We start from the raw sequence: 24,390 nt of genomic DNA, 5'->3' as shown, positions 1-24,390 counted from the left end.
TTTTTAATTTATTTATCTTAGGCGTCTTCCTCTTATCTCCTGGATATGCCACTAAGGATGGAATTCATAAAAATCCCCTACATCATCATGAAGTCTATATATGTATAGGAAGAAATGGGACTGCATCATGCCTTAGGATCATTGATATTCTAATTATGTATGATAATACCGTTGGCTTTTAGCTATTTGTAGGGTATTAATCCCTCAGGTACAATACCATTATGTATGTTTATCACCTATACTTATAGAATATCATGTTTTCCTATATACTATATTTATTATTGGTCTTGTGTAGTTTGACTGCATGTATGACGTATTTACATATATGTGGCAACACATGTAGATCGGCCATATTTAGGCATAATAGCACTTTGTCCCTTCTATGACATTCGCTTGCTTACATCAGTGGCAATCTTATTGCTTATGGGACGCGGTTATGTGATAGTACGCAGGCGTCCCGTGAACAATGGACGTTATCGCGCCGCCGCGCCGTCTTCCTGGTGTGACGTCTGCTCTCATGACGGCCACGTGATGCGCACACGTGGCGGTCATGTGACCGGAACTGTCGGACCGGAAGTGGCCCGGCTGGCGCGGAGCGTCCTATGCTGTCTTGGTTACTGCCGGCGTCACTGTTACAGTAGCCGGCGATGATTGGTTGACGCTGCCTTTTAATGACACATTCCCCCCACTTGTCCACGCCCCCTGACGAAGGCTTCCAGCCGAAACGGCCGTCGGGAAGGACGCGGACAACACCCACTGACCACCATCTCTTCCAGGTATAGTGCCATATCGGACAACTTTATCACGCTTGTGGTAGTTTTCCCCTTTATATATGGGTATTATGGCTATATTAGTCGTATTATCTACCATTGGACTGGGGACCCACATAGATAGAATATGCAGATAGAGTTTTCTCTCTCTATTATATACAACGATATAGCGCTTTCTGGTTGATATTATACTTATGTATCCATCTACTTTTATCACTGTGTGATGTGTTTTTTGTGACCATTGGATATGATCACACTTTGTTATTGATGTCCAATATGTCAGTCCTCAAATTGGTGTCAATATAGGCAATGTACACCATAGGATCTTATCATGGATATGCATTTTTCTGAGGCCTCCTTAAATTTTTCATAAAAGAATGTTATTGTCACACCGTTCTTTGGAATTAATATATTACAAGTAATTGGGTACCCAGATGTAATGGATATGTGGGAAATATTTCCCTCCTCATGTGGATGCAATTTTGCCTATTGACACCTGTATCTTCTTACTTAGTATAAATTATCAATTTGCTTCTCAAATGTTGTGACTGATTTCATGTAATTTTTTATGGATACATTTTCTATTTGACAAAATTGTCTGTATATCATGGTCATTGATTGTTTGTCCGTGCCCTCACTTGTACTGTGCCGCCCCGCACCTACCCCTTTACCAATAAAGAATTCACCTTTTGCACTTTGGATTTTGGTCGTGTTTTCTCCCCGCTTGTCATTAATTACGACTTATCCTCAGTCCCCGTCCAGGCCCTTATACATATTATGATGGTTATTATCCATATATGTGTCTGGTAAATCATGGTGTGGCTGTGGCTTTTTTTGTATATTAACATAGAAGACAGCAGCACTTGCATTCTTCATAGCTTGACATAGCTAATACAGTGGCATGCAAGCGTTTGGGCACCACTGATCAAAATTAATGTAAATGTGAACAGTTAAGCAAGTTGACAATGATCTCTAAAAAACACAAAGTTAAAGATGACACATTTCCTTTGTATTGTTTGGAAAAAAATTTTTTTATCTTATACATTTTAAAAACTAAAAAATGGAAAATGGTCGATACAAATGTTTGGGCACCCTTGGAGATTTGTGTGCTCAGATGACTTTGCCCAAGGATTCAGATATTAATTAGCCTGTTAGGGTTATGGCTTGTTCACCATCATCATTAGGAAAGGCTAGGTGATGTAAATTTAACAGCTTTATAAAAAGCCAGCTTTCTCTAATCAGGTCCCAAACAACAGCAGCAATGGATTCTTCTAAGCAGCTGCCTAGCACTCAGAAAAAAATGGAGGCCTCAAAGCAGGAGAAGGCTATAAGAAGATAGCAATGTGTTTTCAAGTTGCACTTGTCTCAGTTCGAAATGTTATTAAGAAATGTCAGTTAACAAGAACAGTGGAGGTCAAGATAAGGTCTGGAAGACCAAGCAAAATTCCTCTGATACCTGCTCGTAGAATTGCTAGAGAGGCAAATCAGAACTGCTGCTGCTAAAGACCTTCAGGAAGATATAGCAGACTCTGGAGTTGTTAGTACATTGTTCTACTGTTCAGAGACACCTGCATATATATGGCCTTTATGAAAGAGTCATCAGTGGGTGGCACGGTGGCTCAGTGGTTAGCACTGCAGTCTTGCAGCGCTGGGGTCCTGGGTTCAAATCCCACCAAGGACACCATCTGCAAGGAGTTTGTATGTTCTCCCCGTATTTGCGTGGGTTTCCTCCGGTTTCCTCCCACACTCCAAAAACATACAGATAGGGACTTTAGATTGTGAGCTCCAATTGGGATAGTGTTCCTGATGTATGTAAAGCGCTGCGGAATATATGTTAGCGCTATATAAAAATAAAGATTTGATTTTGAGAAGAAAACCTTTTGCGTTCTCACCATAAAATTCACCATCAAAAATATGCAAAAGTACATCTAAACAAGCCAGACGCATTTTGGTAACAAGTCTTGTGTTGCAATGAGGTTAAAATAGAACTCCTAGGTCACAGTACGTGTGGAGAAAAAAGGGAACAGGATTTCAAGAGAACATCTTACCCATTATTAAACATGGCGGTGGATCAATTATGCTTTGGGGTTATGTGTCACAGATAATGGCTTGGAGAACATTTCACGGGCACAGGGAAAAATGTATTCAATTAAGTTTCAACACTTTCTTGATGCAAACATAAAACATCTCTAGAAAAGCTGAAGTTGAAAAGAGGATGGCTTCTACAAATGGTTAATGAGCCTAAACACACCTCAAAATCCACAATAGACTGAAACAGTGCAAGCTAAAAATTTTGCAGTGGCCTTCACAGTTCCTTGATCTGAGCATCATTGAAAATCTATGGCTAGACCTCAAAAGAGCAGTGCATGCAAGATAACCGAGGAATCTCACAGAACTGGAAGACTACCATATTTTTCGGACTATAAGTCGCAACGGACCATAAGTCGCACCTTGGTTTTAAAAGGAGGAAAATAGGAAAATAAAATTTTAAGCAAAAAATGTGGTCATGAAACACAGTTCTGGGGCGAACATCTGCTGCTGACACTGTTATGGGGGTAATGTCCCCAAATTCTCTACTAAAGGTACTCCATCCTGGTAATGATCCTCCTTCCTTGTATATGATCCCCATCCTTGTATATATGTCCCTCATCCTGATATAGCCCCCATCCTGATAAATACCCCCATCCTGCTATATACCCCCATCCTGCTATATACCCCATCCTGCTATATACTCCCATCCTGCTATATACTCCCATCCTGCTTTATACTCCCATCCTGCTTTATACTCCTATCCTGCTTTATACCCCCATCATGCTTTATACCCCCATCCTGCTTTATACCCCCATCCTGCTATATAACCCCATCCTGCTATATAACCCCATCCTGGTATATGGCCCCATCCTGGTATATGGCCTGCATTCTGTGGCACAGAAAAAAAAAAATTATACTCACCTTTCCTCGCTCCACGGAGCATCGCTCGTCCTCCTGTCTGTGCCAGCAGCAGCGCTGCTGACCTGTGTGAAGTCGATAACCGTTCCCTGTAGCATCGCAAAGTCCTCCTGTCTGCCTGCCCTCTGATGTGTTTGGAGAGCGGTACGCACAGGGAGAGGGGCGTAACGACCACGGTCGCAGAGGTCACCACTGCAACCGGGCCCGCAGAGTTATAGGGGCCCGGCAGCCGCTCTGCAGAGCCGGCTTCCAGGCCCCTATGTGTAGTGCCGCTGTGTAGTGGCCAACAATGCGACTGTCAGGGGGCCGGCCTGTGAGTCAGGGGAGCCCAGTGTCAGTAGAGGGGCCCCTGTCCTGCAGAGGCCCACCAGGCATTTCTGAGCTGCAGCAGAGCAGGAGTGCTCCTGACCTGCACAGCAGACGGAATAATCCATGCTGCAGGACCTGCGATGATGTCACGCCCATGTGACTGCGTGGGAGGAGACACAGGATGCCGGGCAGAAGGCAAGAGATACTGAATCCTGAAGGAGATTTGGACAAATGACGGGTAATAAGAAAAGAGGGGACATGAGAGGGTGGGGGTGCAGGGTGAGTGTCATATGAGGGCTGCAGACTGTGACAGAAGGATGTGAAGGGGTGCAGAGTGTTTGAGAGGGGTAAGTTGGGGTACAGGCAGGGTGAGATATGTGGGCAGGGTGTGTGAGATATGGGGGTGTAGTGTGTGTGATATAGGGGTGCAGGCTGTATGGGGAGCAGGGTGTGTGACATATGGGGGTGTAGTGTGTGTGATCTGGGGGGGTGCAGGCTGAATGGGGAGCAGGGTGTGTGACATATGGGGGCAGGGGCGTAACTACTGCGGTCGCAGGGTCGGAAGGAGAAGAGAGGTACTTGTTTTTTTATTTTGCTGGCTGCAGGACACATGGAAGCCTGGAGAGGCCAGGCTGCAGGATACATGGAGGCCTGGGGGTGCTGACTCCATGATACATGGAGGTCTATGGGACTTCATAATAAACATGAAGGACACCTTATACATGGACTAGGGGTGCATTATACATGGAGGAGTATGGGGCTGCATAATACAATATGATGATTTATGGCGCTGCATTATAATTCATATAGGACAATGGGGGCTACATTATAATATATGGAGGAATATGGAGGCTACCTTATACATGGACTACGGGTGTGCGTTATAAAACATGGAGGACTATGTGGTGCAGTATAATATATGGAGGACTATAGGGTGAATTATAATACATGGAGAACTTTGGGGAAATGCATTGTAATACATGGAGAACTATGGGGGTGCATTATAATATATGATGGGTTATGTGGGACCCTTTATATTATACGGACGGCTATGTGGGGGCCATTATAGTATTTGGAGATCTATATACAAGGGGGGACAAAGATACAAGTATGGGATGGTAATGTTTTGTGCTGAGGGAAAAAGGCTCTTTCCCTCAGCACCCAGCTTTCCCATGCTCTGCTGTACATCTCTCAGCACCCAGCTTTCCCATGCTCTGTTATGGGAAAGCTGGGTGCTGAGGGAAAGATGTATAGCAGCGAATAATGAAGCAGGGTACCGAGGAGAAGATGGATATCAGAAGATAGGAAAGCTGGGTGCTGATAGAGGGATTTCAGAACATGGGAAACCTGGGTGCAGAGGGTAAAAGCCAAGTGTCAGCGTCATTATCCTGTACCCCGAGTGTCAGTGTCATTATCCCGTACCCCAAGTGTCGGTGTACGTGGAGGGGGGCCCGGTCCAAATTTTGCACCAGGGCCCATCTAACTCTAGTTACGCCATTGCACAGGGATGACATCATCGCTGTTCGCACCACTCTCCACACATCAGCGGGCCGGCACACAGGAGGTCATCGCGATGCTGCATGGAACGGTGACCGGTTTGTATACCATACTTATTCACTACCCCCTGCGCTGATAATGATGCGCGGGGGGCAGTGAATATAGCCACACATGATCACTCTATGCTGTACTTGCCAGGGGTGATCACATGGGCCAGCTGTTAATTGTGCGTGCACCTCGCGCCCATCATCCCTCCCACCTGTCAGCGTCGGCTTCAGCGTTGAGAGATGATGGGTGAGAAGATGCATGCATATGAAATGAGCAGGCCCACATGGTCACGGTAAGCGCTGCTACAGCCTGCTCGTGCCGCCGATGACCCGCTCCACCGCAGCACCCTCATTCCTCGCAGCCATGCCCTACATTCAGACTATAAGATGCACCCCCCACTTTCCCCCAACATTTGGGGGGAAAAAAGTGTGTCATAGGCTTTGTGCGCACTAGAAATGTGAAGTTTCTCAAGAAAATTTCTTGAGAAACCTCTGGGAGTGGAAGATTTCCAGACCTCCGGAAAAAATCCGCACCAAATCCACGGATTAGCCGCGAATTTGTTGCGATTTTCCCGCAGGTTGTTCCCTGCGGATTTTGCAGGCTGTACTCCAGAAATCCGCAGGTACCTACGGAAAAGAATTGACATGCTCATTTTCTCAAGAAATTTTCTCAAGAAAATCTTCTCAAGGAAATGTCTTGAGAAAAATCCGCAGCGTGCGCACAGCTATTTTTTTTTCTCATAGGATTTGCTGGGAAATGTCTGCACAAAGATTGCAGACATTTCTCAAGAAATTTCCGCAGCAAATCCGCGGGTAAATCCGCGGGTAAAACGGCCTAGTGCGCACATAGCCTTATAGTCCGAAAAATACTGTATGTCAAGGAAGAATGGATGAAAATCCCTCAAAGAAGGATTGAAAGACTTAGCTGGCTAAAAAATTGTCTACAAGCTGTGATACTTGCTAAAGGGAGTGCTAATTTGTACTAACCATGCAGAATGCCCAAACGTTTGCCTATTATTTTTTTTTTGTTAATTTAAAAATGTAAAAGATGAAAACAATTTTTTTTTTGCCTAGAATACAGAAAATGTGTCATTTTTAACTTTATGCCTTTCAGACATCATTTCATCTTCAACTTGCTTAACTGTTCACAATTAAAGTAATTGTGACCAGGGATGCCCAAACGTATGTATGCTACTCTATATGGTACAGCTTGGTTTTTATAGTACAGAGGTTCATCAATACGGACGAAAAGAAGAAAAGTTCCATATTCAGTTCAATAGAAGGATGAATACTAGTAATCAGCACTTTTATTGGCAGACCTCAGCAAGTCAAGATCTAGAACAATTTGAAAATAAAAATATACAAAATATAATATAGGGAGGAGATATTTGAACATTATTGGACTGGGTCAGATGCTTTTCTTTGCAGAAATGATCATATGGACAACCTCTCTTTTAGAAATGTGAGGGAAATCTATAGAATTGGTCTTAATCAAATTCACTGCCTTTTGTGTTCCCCTATAATGTGGCCCTAGGGGTGGACATATTGGTGCTACATGTGTGTCTGCACAGAGACCCAAGAGGCCACAAAGCCCACTACCACCTTCATAGCAGTTGGAATTGTGCATTATGATGATCCATGGGGCTGCAATGGGTCCACATACTGTTGTTGCACTGGGGCCCTTTTCTGTCTGAGTCCACTAGTGTGTGGCTGCTTGGAACCTTGCAACTTATTCCATATCAACTCAACAAAACACATATTTAACTCCACAGGAATATCTGGAAATTGAGAGTTCCTCAGCTATTTCAAGCATAATCTTAGAATGGCTGGAAATTTCAGCAGTCTATGAAAACACACAAGGAAAAAAACAAGGTAAAACATTTTTCTACCAATTATTAATTTTGATTATTATTTTTTAATCATTTTATGCTAATATTATTAGTAACATCTACAGAATAATAGACTTTTTTTTTTTTAATTTTTTCAGTATATTAGATGTTACTAATTTTTCTTGCCTTCACTGATTGTGTGTACGATTTGAAGATGTATTTACACTTACTGCCTAAAACCAATTTCACTTGAGCATCAAAGATCTCTTTCATACTGTTAATTTGATTTAATAAACTACCGGTCAGATCTCACTTTGCTGCTGAATTAGAAATGCAGCAATATTTTGCATTTGTGGAATCTGATGTTGCAACTGAACAATCCATTTTTATAATATTGCTGGTTATCATCTAAACCAGAGGTCGTAAAAAAGCGGGCCGAATGCAGCCCCTCAGGCTGCTTCGTGCGGCCCGCAGGCCCGTGCCCCTGTTGACTATCTCGGATGATGCAGGGGCCGCAGCCACTGTCTGTGCTTTATGTCAGATGAATGTTCTACCGGCGCTGCGCTCTCCGAGTCCAGCGCTCTGTGCACAACTATTCCTCAAATGGAAACTGCCTGACCTCAGCTGTTTACCTCTGATTGGCGGACTGCTGCATTGGAAGCGTTGTGCACAGAGAGCCTGACTCTGCGCACGCAGCGCCGGCAATACAATCATCTGACATAAATCGCTGACAGGGGCTGCGGCCCCTGCACCGGCCGCGATAGTCACCGGGGGGCACGGGCCTGCAGACAGCAAGAAGCAGAGATGAGGCAGCCGAGGGAATGCGGGACAGGTGAAAAGAATTGTGGTTTCTTTTTTTTTTGTGTGTGTATGTGAAGGACGACACATTAACCCCTTAGCGACCTATGACGTACTTGATACATCATTGCTCCCTGGTACTTAAGGACCCAGTACGTCATGGCGAAATCGCGGCCCCGGAGCCCCTGTGACTGTGATCGCTTTGCAAATACCTTAGATTCGGGGAGGAGGGGACCTCAGGAGGAGTGGTGTCTCCTCCCCGGACCTACGGAGGCTGTGATTGGCTGACGAACGCCGCTCAGCCAATCACAGTCATTGTAATGTTTCAATCATGGAAAATGGCTGAAACATTGAAATCCAGCCATAGCACTGATCATTGGCTGGAGCTGGGTGACCTCTGTTTCTCCCGCCCCCAGCTCTGATTTGAGAGACCGGCCTTGTGACCGATCTCTCCAATAACTATGAATCTGGGGCCGAAGACCGCTCCCCTCAGCTTCACTCCGGCGTCTGTGGAAGCTGAGGAGAGCGATCGTTAAGTTATAGCGCCACTGCCCCCTTTCAGCCGCCGCCACATTAGGATGGGGACATTACTATAGGATGGGGACAAGGTGGGCACATTACTATAGGATGGGGATAAGGTGGGCACAAGACTATAAGATGGGGACAAGGTGGGCACATGACTATAGAATAGGGACAAGGTGGGCACATGACTATAGGATGGGGACAAGGCTGGGGACATTACTAAAGGATGGGGACATTACAAGGATGGGCACAATACTATTTGATGGGAACATTACTATAGAATGGGGACAAGGCTGGGGACATTACTATAGGATGGGGATAAGGTGGGCACATTACTATAGGATGGGGACAGTACTGTAGGATAGGCACATTACTATAGAATGGGACAACTATATGATGGGGACAGTGTTATGATTCAGGGACCAGGGAGGATCAAATAATGCGGAATCCCAAAAGGTAACAGAGTGGCTGGAAATTTAACAGACTGCAGACCTAATCCTGGCACACAACTAACAGTAGTCGTGGGACGTGCCTACGATGACCTGGACGCCTCGACAAAGCCGGAGAACTAAATAATCTCACAGATAGAAATATAAGAAACCTAATCTGCCTCGGAGTAGTCCCCAAAGATAGATAAATAGCCCCCCACATGTAAAGGCTACAGTGATATAGAAAAACACAATACAAAGTCAGAAGGACAGATTTCAGCTGATTGCCTGATTGCCAGTCCTCTGCAGGTGTGCAGGCTTCTATTCCACACATCAACTGCACTGCCAGCACTGACCACAAGAGGGAGCTCCAAACTGGAAAAAGTATTCACAACAGTAACCCCCCTTCCCTTGAGGAGGGGTCACCGAACCCTCACCGAAACCCCCAGGTTTGTCAGGATGGGCTCAATGAAAAGCACGGATCAAGCGATCAGCATGTATGTCAGATGCAGCCACCCAAGAATTATCCTCCTGACCATTAACCTTTCCACTTGACCAGATACTGGAGCTGCCATCTAGCAATATGGGAATCCAAAATTTTTTCCACTACATATTCCAGATCCCCTTCGACCAACACAGGATCAGGAGGCGCAACCGTGACCACTACCGGTTCAACATATTTTCTTTGTCGCTCCATTGGGAGACCCAGACAATTGGGTGTATAGCTTCTGCCTCCGGAGGCCACACAAAGTATTACACTTTAAAAGTGTAACCCCTCCCCTCTGCCTATACACCCTCCCGTGCATCACGGGCTCCTCAGTTTTATGCTTTGTGTGGAAGGAGGCACACATCCACTCATGCATTCTCATTTTAGTTATATCGGTTGGAAGAAAAGAGGGCCCCCACGGGGCCCCTGGCATGTTCCCTTCTCACCCCACTACGTCGGCGGTGCTGTTAAGGTTGAGGTACCCATTGCGGGTACAAAGGCCGGAGCCTCATGCCGTTTTCCTTCACCATCCCTTAGCGGCTCTGGGAGAAATGGGATCCTAACCGGTCATCCATTTACTGGGACCGGGCTCCCTCCGCAGCCCCTGTGGGAATCTGCCGGACAGGAGTCTATTCATCCTCAGGGACCGGGCCCTGCATCTATAAGGTACTCTGTGTCCCCATGGGGACTGTGCAGGGAGCGCCTTCTTCCCGGACGCTGCAGCAGCCGCTGATTTGTGAAGACCGGCGGACTTCCGCGCCGACCGCGCCTGCTTGTCGGCCGCGGTCTTAAATTTAGTCCCCGGCTTCATCGCGGCCTAGTAGCAAAACTCCCGCCCCCGGGCCTGTCTGTCAGGGGTAAGGGCGGGACTGCCGACCTGACGTCGGATGTGAGGGCCGGAGCATTCTGTATGTTTCCTCCCCCCTCACTGATCACTGTGGGGACCCCAGATTCCCGCACTTTCCTAGCGCCGCCCACGGCTCCACTCCTCCCCTGAGAGCTCCGGCAGCTATTTTTCTGGCATTCTGCCGGTGGAGGATTATCAGGGAAGAGCTCTGCAGCTCTGGGAGACCTAAGGCAGGGAATCTGGAGGACACACACTCCGCTTTTTAGCGGTCGGTAAGCCACACCGGTCACCCGGTGCTGGTCCCCCTAGGGTGCCGGAATAGATACGTATTCTATATATATAACTCTGTTCGGCCGGGCTGTATACCCTTTCCCATATACCCTCAGTGATCACTCTCGTAGGAGACAACAGCATGTCGTCCACAAGGAGCAGGGGCGCTAAGGCACAGGGTTTTTTTGCGACCTGTACCTCTTGTGCGGCTATGTTACCTGCGGGTTCCACCTACCCTCACTGTGAGCAATGCTCGATCCCTGTTTCGCTTGCTCAGCCGGCGCCTCGATCACTAGTGGGCCCCTCGGCTCAGGTAGACCCCCCTGCTCCCCCTGTCCAGGCGGCAGGGACAGAGTTTGCCGTTTTTGCTGAGAAACTCTCTGAGTCACTTTCAAAATCCATGGCTCAGTCTATGGACAAATGGTCTGCCAAGCTTGCTAGAAGCTTTGCAGTCCAGACCGGTCCTTACACAGGCCCCGGGCCCTGTTGGATCGTCGCCTCCAGGCCCCTCTCGGTCCGCGCCGCAGCGCGCTCCCAGGTTGGGCCCTAGGTCCCACGTGGAGGACTCCGGCCCGGACCACAGTCCTAGACCGGCTAAGCGGGCTCGCTGGGAATCTTCCCCGACTTCTTCACGCTGCTCGGGTTCCCAGCTTGAGGACTCTCTGGAGGACGAGGCGGACGTCGCAGCTCAGGGCTCTGACCCTGACGTTGCCCTCAATCTTGATACACCTGAAGGGGACGCCTTAGTAAATGATCTTATCTCGTCCATCAACCAGGTGTTAGATTTATCTCCCCCGCCTCCACCTATAGAGGAGTCGGCTTCTCAGCAGGAGAAATACCAGTTTAGGTTCCCCAAACGTACACGGAGTGCGTTTTTCGATCACTCTAACTTCAGAGATGCTGTCCAGAAGCCCAGAGCGGTTCCGGATAAGCGCTTTACTAAGCGCCTTACTGACACACGTTACCCCTTCCCCTCTGACGTAGTTAAGGGTTGGGCTCAATGTCCCAAGGTGGATCCTCCAGTCTCTAGATTAGTGGCTAGATCTGTGGTATCGGTTGCAGATGGCTCATCGCTAAAAGATGCCACTGACAGGCAGATAGAGCTCCTAGTGAAATCCATCTATGAAGCCACGGGCGCGTCTTTTGCCCCAGCTTTTGCAGCCGTGTGGGCACTCCAAGCTATCTCAGCTTGTCTGGCTGAGATTAATGCGGTCACACGTAATTCTGCTCCGCAGGTTGCGTCTTTGACTTCTCAGGCGTCGGCTTTTTCTTCCTACGCCATGAACGCAGTCCTAGACTCTGCTAGCCATACACAGCGGTGGCATCCGCTAATTCTGTGGCAGTCCGCAGGGCCATGTGGCTGCGCGAATGGAAGGCAGACTCGGCCTCCAAGAGGTTCTTAACCGGTTTGCCGTTTTCTGGCGACCGATTGTTTGGCGAATGATTGGATGAGATTATTAAGGAATCCAAGGGAAAGGACTCCTCCTTACCCCAGTCCAAACCAAAGAGACCTCAGCAACGGAAAATACAATCGAGGTTTCGGTCCTTTCGTCCCTCTGCCAAGTCCCAATCCTCTTCGTCCAGCAGGCCGGAGAAAGGCCAGAGGAACTCCTATGCGGGGCGGTCTAAGTCACGCCCCCAAAAAGCCGCCGGAGGCACTGCCTCCAAGGCGGCCTCCTCATGACTCTCGGCATCCCCGAACCGCATCCTCGGTCGGTGGCAGGCTCTCCCGCTTTTGCGACGCCTGGTGGCCACATGTTCAAGACCGATGGGTGAGAGACATTCTGTCTCACGGGTACAGGATAGAGTTCAGCTCTCGTCCTCCGACTCGTTTCTTCAGAACCTCTCCGCCCCCCGCTCGGGCCGACGCACTTTTTCAGGCAGTGGACGCTCTGAAGACAGAAGGAGTTGTGATCCCCGTTCCCCCTCAGGAACATGGTCGCGGCTTTTACTCCAACTTGTTCGTGGTGCCAAAGAAGAACGGATCATTCCGTCCCGTTCTGGACCTCAAGCTACTCAACAGACATGTGAGCACCAGACGGTTTCGGATGGAATCTCTCCGCTCGGTCATCGCATCGATGTCACCAGGAGACTTCCTAGCATCGATCGACATCAAGGATGCTTATCTCCATGTGCCGATCGCACCCGAACATCAACGCTTCATGCGTTTCGCCATCGGGGACGAACACCTTCAGTTCGTGGCATTGCCTTTCGGCCTGGCGACAGCCCCACGGGTTTTCACCAAAGTCATGGCATCCGTCGTGGCGGTCCTACACTCTCAGGGCCACTCGGTGATTCCCTACTTAGACGATCTCCTAGTCAGGGCGCCTTCTCGGGTGGCGTGTCAACACAGCCTTACCGTCGCTCTGGCGACTCTCCAGCAGTTCGGGTGGATCATCAACTTCCCAAAATCCAAGTTGACACCGACCCAATCACTGACTTACCTCGGGATGGAGTTTCATACCCAGTCAGCGGTAGTCAAGCTACCGCTGGACAAACAGCTTTCTCTACGGGCAGGGGTGCAATCTCTTCTTTGGGGTCAGTCACACCCTTTGAGGCGCCTCATGCACTTCCTGGGGAAGATGGTGGCAGCGATGGAGGCAGTGCCCTTCGCGCAATTCCATCTGCGGCCACTCCAATGGGACATTCTCCGCAAATGGGACAGGAGGTCGACTTCCCTCGACAGGAACGTCTCTCTTTCCCTTGCAACCAAGATGTCTCTTCAGTGGTGGCTCCTTCCCAATTCTCTATCGCAGGGAAAATCCTTCCTGCCCCCAACCTGGGCTGTGGTCACCACGGACGCGAGCCTGTCAGGGTGGGGAGCGGTTTTCCTCCACCACAGGGCTCAGGGAACCTGGACTCCGATAGAGTCTTCCCTTCAGATCAATGTTCTGGAGATAAGGGCAGTGTATCTAGCCCTATTGGCTTTCCATCGGTGGCTGGAGGGCAGACAGATCCGTATACAGTCGGACAACGCCACTGCCGTCGCATACATCAACCACCAGGGCGGCACGCGCAGTCATCATGCCTTCCAGGAAGTCAGGCGAATTCTGCAGTGGGTGGAAGCCACAGCCTCCACGATCTCCGCAGTTCACATCCCGGGCGTAGAAAACTGGGAAGCAGATTTTCTCAGTCGTCAGGGCATGGACGCGGGGGAATGGTCTCTTCACCCAGACGTGTTTCGAGAGATCTGTCGCCGCTGGGGAACGCCGGACGTCGATCTCATGGCGTCACGGCACAACAACAAAGTCCCGGCATTCATGGCACGGTCTCAAGATCACAGAGCTCTGGCGGCGGACGCATTAGTTCAGGATTGGTCGCAGTTTCGACTGCCTTATGTATTTCCTCCTCTGGCGATGCTGCCCAGAGTGTTACGCAAGATCAGGTCCGACTGTCGTCGCGCCATTCTCGTCGCTCCAGATTGGCCGAGGCGGTCGTGGTACCCGGATCTGTGGCATCTCACGGTGGGTCAACCGTGGGCGCTTCCAGACCGCCCAGACTTGCTGTCACAAGGGCCGTTTTTCCATCTGAATTTTGTGGCCCTCAACCTGACTGTGTGGCCATTGAGTCCTGGCTCCTAGCGTCTTCAGGGTTATCTCAGGATGTCATTGCCACTATGAGACAGGCCAGGAAACCAACGTCCGCCAAGATCTATTACAGGTCTTGGCGGATCTTCCTGTCCTGGTGCTCTGATAATGGTTTTACTCCCTGGCCTTTTGCCTTACCCATTTTTCTTTCATTCCTTCAATCCGGAATGGACAAGGGTTTGTCACTCGGCTCTCTCAAGGGACAAGTATCGGCGCTCTCCGTATTTTTTCAAAAGCGTCTGGCTAGGCTTTCGCAGGTCCGCACGTTCCTGCAGGGAGTTTGCCACATAGTCCCACCTTATAAGCGCCCGCTGGAACCCTGGGACCTTAACAGGGTGCTAACGGCTCTTCAGAAACCACCTTTCGAGCCAATGCGGGATGTCTCTTTATCACGTCTTTCGCAGAAGGTGGCATTTCTAGTGGCAGTTACATCACTCCGAAGAGTGTCGGAGCTTGCAGCGCTGTCATGCAAAGCCCCCTTCCTGGTTTTTCACCAGGATAAGGTGGTTCTGCGTCCTGTTCCGGAATTTCTCCCTAAGGTGGTATCTCCTTTTCATCTCAATCAGGATATTTCCTTACCTTCATTTTGCCCTAATCCAATTCACCAATGTGAAAAGGATTTGCACTCATTAGATCTAGTGAGAGCACTCCGGTTCTACGTGTCTCGCACGGCGCCCCTGCGCCGTTCAGATGCGCTCTTTGTCCTTGTCGCTGGCCAGCGTAAGGGTTCACAGGCTTCCAAGTCAACCTTGGCTCGGTGGATCAAGGAACCGATTCTTGAAGCTTACCATTCTTCTGGGCTTCCGCTTCCTTCGGGGCTGAAAGCCCATTCTACCAGAGCCGTGGGTGCGTCCTGGGCATTGCGGCACCGGGCTACGGCTCAGCAGGTGTGTCAGGCAGCTACCTGGTCTAGTCTGCACACTTTCACGAAACACTATCAGGTGCATACCTATGCTTCGGCAGACGCCAGTCTCGGTAGGCGAGTCCTTCAGGCGGCGGTTGCCCACCTGTAAGAGGGAGTCGTGTCGGCTCTTTTTATCGAGGTATTCTTTTACCCACCCAGGGACTGCTTTTGGACGTCCCAATTGTCTGGGTCTCCCTATGGAGCGACAAAGAAGAAGGGAATTTTGTTTACTTACCGTAAATCCCTTTTCTTCTAGCTCCTATTGGGAGACCCAGCACCCGCCCCTGTTCCCTTCGGGCTGGTTGCTCTTTTGTGTACACATGTTGTTCATGTTGAATTGTTCTTTTGGTTCATGGTTTTCAGTTCTCCGAACATCCTTCGGATTGAATTTACCTTAGACCAATTTATAAGTTTCCTCCTTCCTGCTTTTGCACCAAAACTGAGGAGCCCGTGATGCATGGGAGGGTGTATAGGCAGAGGGGAGGGGTTACACTTTTAAAGTGTAATACTTTGTGTGGCCTCCGGAGGCAGAAGCTATACACCCAATTGTCTGGGTCTCCCAATAGGAGCTAGAAGAAAAGGAATTTACGGTAAGTAAACAAAATTCCCTTCTTTTCAACAAAGACTTATGGAAGACATTGTGAATTTTGAAGGTCTCTGGAAGAACCAGACGGAAAGAAACAAGATTAATTACCCTCGAAATTTTTATAAAGTCCAATGAAGCTTGACTTAAATTTCGGGGAAGAAACTTTCATAGGAACATGTCTGGAAGACAACCAGACCAAGTCCCCAACCTTAAACCCACAGTCCTACGTCGGTTGGTAAACCGTTGGGCATTTTCCTGGGAGTGGGACAATTTATCCGCCACTTGATCCCAAATACGCTGCATTTTCTCCACTGCTGAATCAACACCCGGACGGGCGGTAGCTTCCATCTGCCCCGAAGAAAACCGAGGATGAAACCCGAAATTGCAGAACAAAGGAGACAAAGTGGCCGAACTAGCTCTATTATTAAGAGCAAACTCAGCCAAGGACAAAAAAGAAACCCAGTCGTCCTGATCAGCCGATACAAAACAGCGCAAATAGGTTTCCAAAGTCTGATTTGTCCTTTCCGTCTGTCCATTGGTCTGAGGATGAAATGCAGAGGAGCAGGATAATTCAACTCCCAGCCTAGAACTAAAAGCTCTCCAAAATTTAGACACAAACTGGACTCCCCTATTGGACACAACATTCTCAGGAATATCATGCAAACGAACCACCTGACGAAGAAACAAAGGTACCAACTCTGAAGGTGATGGCAACTTAGGCAGTGGCACCAAATGAATCATTTTGGAAAATCTATCGCAGATTACACAAATAGCCGTCATCCCTTGAGAAACAGGTAGATCAGAAATGAATTCCATAGAGCTGTGAGTCCATGGTCTCTTAGGCACCGGTAATGGCAATAATAGTCCACTAGAACGAGAACAAGAAGACCTGGATCTAGAACAGATCTCTCAGGACTGCACAAAACTCCTCACATCACTAGAAAGAGAAGGCCACCAAAAGGACCTATTCACCAAATCCCTGGTGCCAAAAATCCCAGGATGACCAGCCAACACAGAACAATGAAATTAAGACATCACTCTACTCCTCCATTGGTCAGGAACATACAATTTCCCTCCTGGACATCTTTCAGGTTTATTCTCCTGAAATTCCTCAAGAGCAAGTCTCAAGTTGGGTGAAATTGCAGAGAGAATCACTCCCTCATGCAGAATGGTAGCAGGCTCAGTCACATCCAAAGAATCAGCCAAGAATCTCCTAGAAAGGGCATCACCTTAATATTCTTAGTACCAGGAATATAAGAGACTACAAAATTAAAGCGTGTGAAAAACAAGGCCCATCTAGCCTATCTAGGATTTAACCTCCTGGCAGATTCAAGATAGATCAAATTCTTATGATCAGTAAGTACTACAATTTGATGTCTCGTCCCTTCCAGCCAATGTCGCCATTCTTCAAAAGCCCACTTCTTAGCCAATAATTCCCGATTCCCCACATCATAATTTCGCTCTGGTGGTGAAAATTTCCAGGAAAAAAAAAAGCACCAGGGTCTAATTTTAGAAGTCACAGGGTCCCTTTGAGACAAGACAGCACCAGCTCCAATCTCCGAGGCATCGATCTCCACCTGAAAAGGAATAGACACATCAGGCTGCCGCAATGCCGGAGCAGAAGTAAACCTCCTTTTCAGCTCCTGAAAAGCCAAGACTGCCTCTGAGGACCAATTCACAACATCAGCTCCCTTCTTAGTCAAATCAGTCAATGCCTTGACAATACTGGAAAAATTACCTATGAATTTACGATAGAAATTAGAAAAACCCAAAAACTTCTGAAGGCTTTTCAAAGAAGTAGGCTGAACCCAATCATGAATGGCCTGAACCTTGACCGGATAAATCTTAATAGAAGATGGGGACAAAATAAACCCCAAAAAAGAAACCTTTTGTACACCAAACAGACATTTCGATGCCTTAACATATAACGCATTGTCCCTGAGAACCTGAAATACAGTCCAAACCTGTTCAACAAGAGAATCCCAGTCATGAGAAAAAAATCAAAATGTCATCCAAATACACAATCAAAAACTTGTCCACAAAGTCCCGGAAAATATCATTCATGAAAGATTGAAAGACGGAAGGGGCATTAGTGAGCCCAAAGGGCATCACTAGGTACTCAAAATGCCCCTCAGGGGTATTAAACGCTGTCTTCCATTCATCACCCTGTTTAATGCGAATGAGATTATATGCTCCCCGAAGATCGATTTTAGTAAACCAACTAGCACCCTTCACTCTGGAAAACAGGTCGGAAATCAGAGGCAACGGATACTGATATTTAACCGTGATTTTATTAAGGAGACGATAATCAATACAGGGCCGCAATGAACCATCCTGCTTGGCCACAAAAAAAAACGCCCAGTGCCCAAAGGGGAAGATGATGGTCTAATGTGACTCTTCTCCAAAGACTCCTTAATGTAAGTCCACATAGCGACATGTTCAGGAATCGATAAATTGAAAAGCCGCCCCTTAGGAAATTTGCAACTAGGCACCAATTCAATAGCGCAATCACAGTCCCTATGCGGAGGCAAAGACGCGGCCTCGGTCTCATTAAACACATCCATGAAATCCGCCAAATAGTCAGGGACCTCCCGTGTCTGAGATGAAATAAACAAAACAGGAGTATCACCATGCACACAATGGCAGCCCCAACTAGTCACAGATAAAGAAGTCCAATCAAGAACTGGATTGTGGGCTTTCAACCAAGGAAATCCCAGTACCAAAGTATCATGCAAATTATGCAAGACCAAAATCTTACAAACCTCCTGATCGTCATCGTCACCTGGGTCCAAAACTGGGGCTTATTTTAAGCTAAAGGAGTACCATCAATTCCCCTCAAAGGGATAGGAGCCTGCAACGGCACGATGGGAAAACCACAACGCTCAGCAAACCCAAAATCCATCAAGTTCAGGGCAGCTCCTGAATCAATAAAAGCCATAGCTGAAAATGATGATAGGGAACAGATCAAAGAAGTCGACAAAAGAAACTTAGACCGCCCAAAGTAAATGAACGGGCACATCGTTTCTCGCGCTTAGGGCAGACAGAAATAGTATGAGAGGCTTCTCCACATAAGAAACATAGCTTATTACGCCATCTAAAATTTTGCCGTTTGCCCTAGAAAGGACCCTATCACACTGCATAGGCTCCGGAGACCGCTCCGAGAGCGACAGCTCAGCATGCATTGGTTTACGTTCACGTAAACGTCTATCAATCTGAATGGCCAATGACATAGAGGCTTCGAGACCAGAGGAGACCCGAAAGCCCACCATAACATCCTTTACAGGCTCTGCTAACCCCTTCCGAAAGAGAGCCGCAAGAGCCGCATCATTCCACTCAGTAAGGACCGCCCACTTACGAAATTTCTGACAGTATATCTCTGCAGGTTCCTGCCCTGGATTAAAGCCAATAAAGTTTTCTCAGCTTGATCAATAGCATTGGGTTCATCGTATAGAAATCCTAGAGCCTGAAAAAAAAAAATCCACATCCGCAAGAGCAGGCTCTTCAGGCGCCAGGGAAAAGGCCCAATCCTGGGGGTCACCACGCAGCAGAGAGATAACAATCTGAACTCGCTACCTGGAAGACCCTGAGGGTTTGGGTTTCAAATCAAAAAACAACCTACAATTGTTCTTGAAGTTCATAAATTTAGACCGAACCCCAGAGAACAAATCCGTTAAAGATATTTTAGGTTCCAAAACCGGTGTCTGGGCAAGATAATCAGATATATCCTTAACCTGAGAAGTAAGCTGCTCTACTCGCTCAGCTAATTGTGTGACATCCATGACAGAAAGATCCTCCACAGCACCCAGAGATAAAGAGCAAAAACACACAAAAAAAAGTAACACTTTGTTTTTCCTTCTTTTGAGTACCCTGGAATTTAGGTTAGGCCTGTGGTACTGTTATGATTCAGGGACCAGGAAGGATCAAATAATGCGGAATCCCAAAAGGTAACGGAGTGGCTGGAAACTTAACGGACTGCAGACCTAATCCTGACACACAACAGTAGCCGTGGGGCGTGCCTAGGATGACCTGGATGCCTCGACAAAGCCGGAGAACTAAATAATCTCACAGATAGAAATATAAGAAAGCTAATCTGCCTCGGAGTGGTCCCCAAAGATAGATAAATAGCCCCCCACATGTAAAGGCTACGGTGATATTGAAAAACACAATACAAAGCCAGAAGGACAGATTTCAGCAAAGGTGAGGCCCAAACTGTCTTTATAGAAAAGGATAGGAAAGTGTAACTGTCTGCAGCCGTAAAAACCCTAATAAATACCAGCACTACTGATATGGAAAAATCCTGAGGTTACTAAACCTCTCCCCCACTGTACCAGCACTCAGATGTTACTTGGATCCAAAAAACACTAATACAGATGAGGGACTGAATAATACCAAGCATGACAAAACACAAATCTTGCAGAATCATGGAGCTAAGTATACAGACACTCCCAGCAGGGAATGATCCATTCCACCACAAACTCCACACAGACAAATTAGGAATCATGCAAAGTATCAAAGCAGAATAACAACAAAAGATGGTAAACAAACAGCAGAGGTACAAGACCACTTATCGGAGGGAAGTTCTGGAATTGAGCAGAGCTGGTTGCAGAATGTCCTAAACACACAGGAGCAATTGACCACCGGCAAGTAACAAGAGAAGGCTACTAAGTTAAATAGCCTAATCAGACCCTGATTGCCAGTCCTCTGCAGGTGTGTTGCTTCTATTCCACACATCCACTGCAACTGCCAGCACTGACCACAAGAGGGAGCTCCGAACTGGAAAACGTATTCACAACAGGACAGTACTACAGGATAGGGACATTGCTACAAGGGGACAAGGATGTGGAACATTACTATAAGAAGGGGACAAGGATGGACACATTACTTCACGATGGGCACATTACTATAGGTTGCGGACATTACTATAGGATGGGCACATTACTATAGGTTGGGGACATTACTATAGGAAGGGCACATTACTACAAGATAGGGACAAGGATGGGGAACATTATTATAGGATGGGGACAAGGATAAGCTCATTACTGTAGGATGGGGACTAGGATGGGGCACAATAGTACAAGGGGACAAGGATGGGCACATTACAACAAGATGGGGAACATTACTAAAAGATGTTGGCCAAAATTTCTATATAGTGCTAATTGTAACACTATTAGTTACAAGAAAGGGATAAAATGTAAAAAAAACAAACCTCAAAATAAGGCATGACATTTTTTTTACCATAATTTTTTGTTATATTTAAACAAAGAATGTGCACATTTATTATAATAAACAAGTGAAAAATGTTCAAAATCAGTGATCCAAAGGTGTGTAAAAAAAAATAAAAAAAATAAATAAATATATATGGTACCAATAAAAATGTCACTTCTGCAAAGAATGTGGCCCCCCAAATTATTTTTTTCCTCTGTGCGGCCCATACACCCAGCCGAGTTTGAGACCCCTGATCTAAACCATGGCATCACATGTACTATAATTGTATTGATAGAATTGAACATCATTCATCAGTGGTTTTCAGTGATTTGAAAACTAGTCCCTTATTGTAGTCCACAAAATGTGAATATGGTTCACTCTGTGTTCAGCTCCATTTGTGGACAGGTATATGAGCTGCACTATTCATTTTGCACAACTGACGATTCGCATGCTGTCACAATCCGAGCTGGGGGGGATCACGCAGACGTCCCTCAGCTCGGTCATGGACTTGTCAATCGTGACGAAACCACATTGCAGCCCCACCCTAACGTCTCTAATACGTCGGAGCCACGTGATACGACCTTGTCACTTCCGCCAACACATTCCGTGCCCCCAAGAGGATCATAAGGTTCGCCTTTCGTAGTGTAACACTGACACCGCCTGTCCATTTGGGCACAGGGAGACACGGCAAGGGAGACAGAGCAGGCCACGCAAACTCCAGCGTGGTACCCAGCTCTCTCAAAACCCTGATCAACTGCCAGAATTTTTCCACTAGCCCAGTGAAACAGGATTCTGCCGGCCTAGTACAGTAGTCTGCCACCAATTCCTTGTTAGATATAAGCCTGGTCTGTAAGCAGGACTATATTGGGCCAAAAACCAGCCCAGGTAGCGTATAATGTTAAACTGAACTCACAGACATGAGATTCAGGGATCGAGATAAAAGAAACAGCCCAAGATTAAATTATATATTTATGTATATGACTGCTGTGCTAATAAAGGAAACACAGCGAGAAGGAAATTGGATAAAATATGTATGAATATATAAATATTAAAAATATTTTGCATACCTGCAGTTTTAGAGGTTAATTGAGTGATCTTTAAGGAGGTAATGTAGATCCAAAGTAGTATGCAGAGTTTCACTAGTATGGCAAAAACAAAAAGGTTTAAAATGAGTACGAAACAAAAAAGTTGGGGAGAGGGGGGGGGGTAATGGATTACAGTGGGGTTATAGATATATACTTGCCTTTTTGGGTTCCCGGATGGAGATAGGTTTTGTAGTTACCTAGATAGTGGACTCTGAAAGGGCAACAAAGGTGTATGGGTGACTGAATGTTGCCTAAGGGAATAAAATGAGTGAATGGGGGGAGGTTAATGTGACGCCCTGGCCAGGCCAGGTAGTCACCAAATAGGCCCCTGCACAAACACTGTTCCCTTCAGGTAACAGCAACCGACCTAAAACCTTAGTCACCCCCCCTCAGGGCTAGACAGACACACCAGGGGGCGGAACCAGGTGGTTGGAAGATGCCCACCAAGGAGTCTAGATGGCCTGGGGTGGGAAAACACACAGACAAGTTTAAGTTCAAGTTGGAGAGAGGTGTGGGCTGGAGCTGTGTGCAGCTCCAGCAAAGGCGAGAACCCAAATTGAACAGCGCCAGGGTAGGAGCCCTGGTGCCTTTAGCTAAGTGGCAGACGGTGGTCTCCGTCTACAGGAGCCAGGAAGACGGCTCGGTGGAACCGAGGTGGACCGGGACAGGGTAGTGGCCCGCCGGCACAGACCCGGGGAACCGAATCGTAAACCGGAGCACAAGAGGGGGTACTCGGACGCTGAAACTGGGACCAGAAACAACTGGCATCAGTTAATTCACCGATTGAGGCCAGGACTAGAGGTCCTGTCCCGCCCAAAGTCCGGATAGAAGACAACAGCCCAACGAGGGGGATAAAAGGCCACCGCCAGGACTCAGAGATCCCACGGGCCAGCATCTGCGGGCAAGAGCTCCTTAGGCCACATCCAGCCGGGAGCAGACTCCTGGAGATTCAGATACAGGCAGTCCACAGTCACACGCAGAGTGCAGGAGAAAGACAGAGACCACCTGTCGGGTGGGGAACCAGAACGCAGCCGGCTGCAGGCACCGACCACCATCACCTTGGTTTACCAGAGACTTGTGTCCTTTCTTCTCAGCAGTGAGTACACAAGCACCCTGCGGTCGCCCAGTCTCCCTACACCACAAGCTTCCCAACGGGTCCCGGGGCCACCATCCCTGCCCACAGAGGGTTTAACAACTTGTTGCACAACATCTCCCCCGGGTGCCCCGTAACTGCAGCGGTGGTGTCCAACCTCACCACACACTGTGGGTGGCGTCACGAACTCTATACGGCTCAGCCCGTACATATACGTCCTACATCCACCATCATTCCCCCTTTTCATTCGGAGTGTCCGCAGGACCCCCGGGTCCAGAGATTCTCGAGCCACCCACCGGAAGGTCCGGACGCGAGCAGCGGCAGGCTGCTGGCACGGGGGCGTCACATTAAGATTAGGTAATACTGTTACAAGATAGGATAGTATAGTGATGCTAATACCTGGTATATGGAGGCTGTCTGATCGGAGTGTCCAAATATTTAATGCCCAGATTGGATTAGATGTGGTGTCCAAAGGAGGATTAACTGGCTGTAAATATACAAATATGCTAAGATAGTCTGACTAGTTTGAGACTTAACAAAATGACTAAAATTCTGCCTGGTGCAGGAGAAGCAGGTATAGTGCACTTGCCTTGCAGTGGTAGTCAGCTGTGTAAGTGCTGGATACACAGGAACAGCTGAGGGCTACAGAAGCCAGTAAGGGGCAAAACAGGAGCACGATCCAACACGTTTCAAAGGTATTTAGGCCTTCTTCATCAGGGATAGCTAGTGCTCCTGTAGATGGGCCTTAAATAGCTGTGTAAGAGTGCCTCAATTGCTGTTCGTCAGTTTAACTACCGTGTTTTTCCAAAAATAAGACCTCCCCTAAAAATAAGCCCTAGCAGGGATTTTCAGCATTTTCGGAGAAAGGCTTAAATATAAGCCCTCCCCCGAAAATAAGCCCTAGTTGCGAATCAATAATGAAGTGTCCGTGCAGCTAAAAAAGATAGATACTGCAGGACACTTCATTATACACAGCGGCACCCGGCAATTACACTCACCCGACACTGAGCGGCAGGACCTGCAGTGATCACACACCCGCACACATCAGATCACACACACACACCCCAGATCGCACACACAGTCAGATCACACACATAAGTAGATCGCACACACAAACATCGGATCACACGCAAACATCAAATCACACACACACACACACACACACATATCGGATCGC

At 47.6% G+C, this 24,390-nt stretch overlaps 1 protein-coding gene across 1 annotated transcript in view; it reads left to right on the top strand.

Moving 5' to 3' along the window:
- LOC142243895 (NFX1-type zinc finger-containing protein 1-like) overlaps positions 1 to 24,390 on the top strand; it is a 267,452-nt gene that overhangs the window by 57,778 nt on the left and 185,284 nt on the right. Inside the window, exon 6 of the mRNA XM_075316092.1 lies at positions 7,345 to 7,444. Within this exon, the coding sequence (XP_075172207.1) occupies positions 7,345 to 7,444 (100 nt within the window). The remainder of the gene's footprint in view (positions 1 to 7,344; positions 7,445 to 24,390) is intronic.

This window comes from Anomaloglossus baeobatrachus, chromosome 6 (genome assembly GCF_048569485.1).
Source record: "Anomaloglossus baeobatrachus isolate aAnoBae1 chromosome 6, aAnoBae1.hap1, whole genome shotgun sequence".
Taxonomy (NCBI): Eukaryota; Metazoa; Chordata; class Amphibia; order Anura; family Aromobatidae; genus Anomaloglossus; species Anomaloglossus baeobatrachus.
Note: the sequence above shows the minus strand (reverse complement) of the source record. Positions and strands in the feature narration are given on the sequence as shown.